The 4,021-nt window shown below is 32.4% G+C and overlaps 1 protein-coding gene across 1 annotated transcript in view; it reads right to left on the minus strand.

The window, feature by feature from the left end:
- Nucleotides 1–4,021, minus strand: part of LOC106877015 (kazrin) — a 55,975-nt gene that overhangs the window by 12,540 nt on the left and 39,414 nt on the right. The window contains exon 2 of the mRNA XM_014925794.2: nt 91–444. Within this exon, the coding sequence (XP_014781280.2) occupies nt 91–444 (354 nt within the window). The remainder of the gene's footprint in view (nt 1–90; nt 445–4,021) is intronic.

The following is a 4,021-nucleotide window of genomic DNA, read 5'->3' on the forward strand; positions in this document are numbered from 1 at the left end:
TATTGTAAGAGAACTATATTTTAGAGGAAAAATATATTTCAGAACATTTAAGTACGATTCAGCAATTAAAATAGTAGCAGGTTTACTTACAATCATTGTCATGAAATGTTAAAGGCAAAAGGTGTTGATTAGGTTTAGAACTTTCACTGGTGATTTGTGTGAGGCGTTTGTTGGTACTAGCAAGTTCTGATCGTAATGCATTTACTTCTTGGTTAGCTAAGTGAATAGAGCCATCTATACGTGCTGCAAGCTGCTTATTGTCTTCGACCATTTTCCGAAATTTACTTTGGGCGTCCATCAACAAACGCCTAATAAGTAACATGGAGGAGCGCAGAGTTTCATGTTCTTGAGAAGACAGTTCCCGGTCCAAGTCAAGAGTAACATCTCGTGGCAGAAAGATGTATTGTACAATTTGGTCGTTCAAAGAATCCAGTGATTGAATAGCTGCAAGAAGACAGAAATGACAATACTTTAGTTGAATTGAAAATGTTCTGCAAAGAAATGCTATCTTTTCTTTAACTTATTGAGTTTCAGGTTTACCATTTCCAAAAAGAGTCTTGAAACAATCAAGGCTTCTTTTTGCTTATTTACATACTCCTAAAAATGTATATACATAAATATACATATGCATATATACACACATATATGTACACACACACAAACATATATATATATATATATATATATATATATATATATATATAGCCAAAATTTTTCCAGTCTTTTGTTTAAACATATAGATACACATATATATATATATATATATATACACACACACACACACACAAAAACTTGTCCCTTATTTTGTCTTTTTTTATGGCCATTATCTAATGTGTACACACACACACACACACTCTCTCTCTCTCTCTCTCTCTCTACACACACATACACATATATGTAAAGAGGCATTGTCTGTAAAATTTACACTGAAAAGAAACATATTCAAATGTATCAGATGAAAAATTCAATTTTGATATTGATTATAAATTGCCATTAGCTCTGCAATAAATAAAAATGAATAAATAAATAAATAAATAAATAGATAAATAAGCAAACAAGGGGGAGAAGTCTGTACAATGTAACCCTTGAGTCAGTGATGAAAGATGATCAGAATATGACGTAGAGTGTGCTTTTAGGCAGGATATTTCATTTTGCTTATGTATAACCAACTGAGATGTATATAGGTGACTAGGGAGCTCTACATGTGTTCTTCATAAGGGGACCAGACACCCACCCCATCTGAGAGGAGCCTGGCCACATGATGAAGAAGTTAAAAATAAAGTAAATGCTTAGACATATTGTCTTATACAGTTGAGATGGTTTCAAATCTTTAAAACTTTCTATCACCATTACAAAAAGAGAAGAGCTATATGTAGACAAACTTTATTTTCTAATTAATAAAGAGGTGGGAAGAGGGGCACAAAAGTTTCCATATTACTTCTTTGGGTGGACGTTAAATGACGATGATGATGATGATGATGATGATGATGATGATGATATATATATATATTATTTATATATATATATATATATATATATATATATATAATCATAAAATATGATGAAAAGTATTTTAAATAAATGTTATTGTCTTTCATTTATGGATTTTTTCCTTTTATTTATGATTTTTTTCTACAGATTATATTTCTGATTATATTTCTTTTTCATGAAAATTCTTCTTAAGGTGGGCAGTGCTCCAGTGATGGAAATGATACCTTTCTGATACCTGTGTTCTACACGGTTCATAAAATTCAAATAATGTACTTTGAACCACAAATATGTGAGACTCCATAAAAAGCAACAAGAAAATACAATGGTAGGAAAAGTGTAAAACATTTCCAAATTTGCAAGACCCAACCGACTCATGGTAGACTGGAAACAGAAAAGAAGAAAAATTTGTGTCTGCTGTAAAAGTGGAATTTTAATTATCCTTAGTCACTATATTATAATATTATTCTATATTACACCATAAAGTCATTATATTATTTTAATGATCTCAGTAAGCAGTTTCTTTTTTTGAAATTAAAAAGGGAAATTCAAAATTCAGACAAATATTTAAATGAAAAGAATCATCAATGTGAAGTTAATATTGGTTTTGAATTTTGGGATAAGGGCAAGAATTTCAGGGAAGGGTGTAAGGCGATTACATCAACCCCAGTGTTCAACTGGTACTTTTTTTATGAACTCCGAAAGGATGGAAGGTAAAGGTGACCTTGGTGGAATCTGAACTCAGAACATAAGGATGGATGAAATACTTTTTTTTTTTTTTACTACTATAGCTACAAGGCCTGAAATTTCAGGGTAGGAGGTGAGTCGATTACATCGACCCCAGCATGCAGCAGGTACTTAATTTATCGACCCTGAAAGGATGAAAGGTGGAATTTGAATTCAGAACATAGACAGATGAAATACCACTAAGCATTTAGCCTGGTATGCAAATGGTTCTGGCAGGTCACCTTAGATGGATGAAATACTGCTAAGAATTTTGCCCAGAATGCTAAGAATTCTACCAGTTTGCCACCTTATGTAAGGTTAATATTGGTTTCGAATTTTGGCACAAGGCCAGCAATTTCTGGAGAGTGGGTATGTCAATTACATCGACCCTAGTTCTCAACTGGTCCTTATTCTATCAACCCTGAAAGGATGAAAGGCAAAGTCGACCTCAGTGGAATTTGAACTCAGAATGTATAGACAGATGAAATGCTGCAAAGCATTTTGACTGGCATGCCCATTGTGCCAGCTCCCTGCCTTTTGTAAGGTTATTGTTGAACATAAAAAGTAAATTGCAAATACAAATAGAAAATTTTTCAGAAAAGATAAATTTATAAATGGAAAATATAGTATGGAATCATAACTAGAGGACTCAAAACTTTATTTTTGTGTTTAGTATTACCAAATGAATAATGATTATAATAGTATGTGAAAGGAGTTCCTATATTGAATGAAGTATCCGCCTATTCCTATTTCAAATTACATGCCTTTAAAACTGTCTGCTTAAATAGAACATACCTACCTCCCATTATCATGTAAAAGTTAATGTAAACATGAGGGTTATTCATGCTCCTTGCTAAAGGGGGTGCACTGGACAGCACTACCCCCTCACTATTCAATGGTGCACCCTCAGATTTAGAAAATGCAGTTCACAAAAATACAGTTTACAAAACTTAATCCCTTCCCAGAATATTCTGAAACACCCCCAGGCACCAAAATCTGGCGATGGGCCTGGGGTTATTCATTATTTAAAGAAATAAACTCAATAATGATTTATATTTTCTGTACCATTTATACAAATATTTTCTATTCTATAACAACAGAACTGAATGAGTAAATTTTTTTATGAACTTGTTTCAAGAAAAACATTTTGGAAATGTATATCTATATAAGAATTAAATAAATCTGTGTATTTTATAATACTGAAGTGAAATTTATAAATATATACTTTCTAATATAACATTTATTTTTTTCATTCATTAAACATTTAAATTTTAAACTCAAATGTTTAATCTGAAATTGAAAAGCATGGAAAAAAAAAAAGAAAAAAGAGATGAAACATATAAAGCAACAGAGTGAATAATTATAAAAGAAAAAGTCATACCATCAGCTAAAGCCATTGTTTGTCAAAATAGAAGATTTCTTTTGAAATTAAAGTGAAATATTTTGCAGAAAGATGTAACAGTAACCACGACTAAGAGAAGAGCACGTTGTGAAATGAAGCAGTGACAAAAGAAGATGACTGTTGCATTAGCAGACAGCAGTGATGTAAAGGCATGTTAAAAGGGGAACTGTTGAAACACTTGTAAGATAGCTAGTCTGTCAGAAGCTCCTGCAACAACAACCAGCCAGCCAGTCAGTCCAAAGAAAAAGGGTTTAATCATAGTAAAGGAATGAATGAATCATGCCCAGAAAATCGATATTTCTCACTATTAAACTGAACCTAGAACTCCTCTTGCAAATGTTGGCTGCTTGTAATCCTTTTCCTTCCTGAGAGAGAGAGAGAGAGAGAGAGAGAGAGGCGAAGGCT

The sequence above is a fragment of the Octopus bimaculoides genome, chromosome 19 (genome assembly GCF_001194135.2).
Source record: "Octopus bimaculoides isolate UCB-OBI-ISO-001 chromosome 19, ASM119413v2, whole genome shotgun sequence".
Lineage (NCBI taxonomy): Eukaryota > Metazoa > Mollusca > Cephalopoda > Octopoda > Octopodidae > Octopus > Octopus bimaculoides.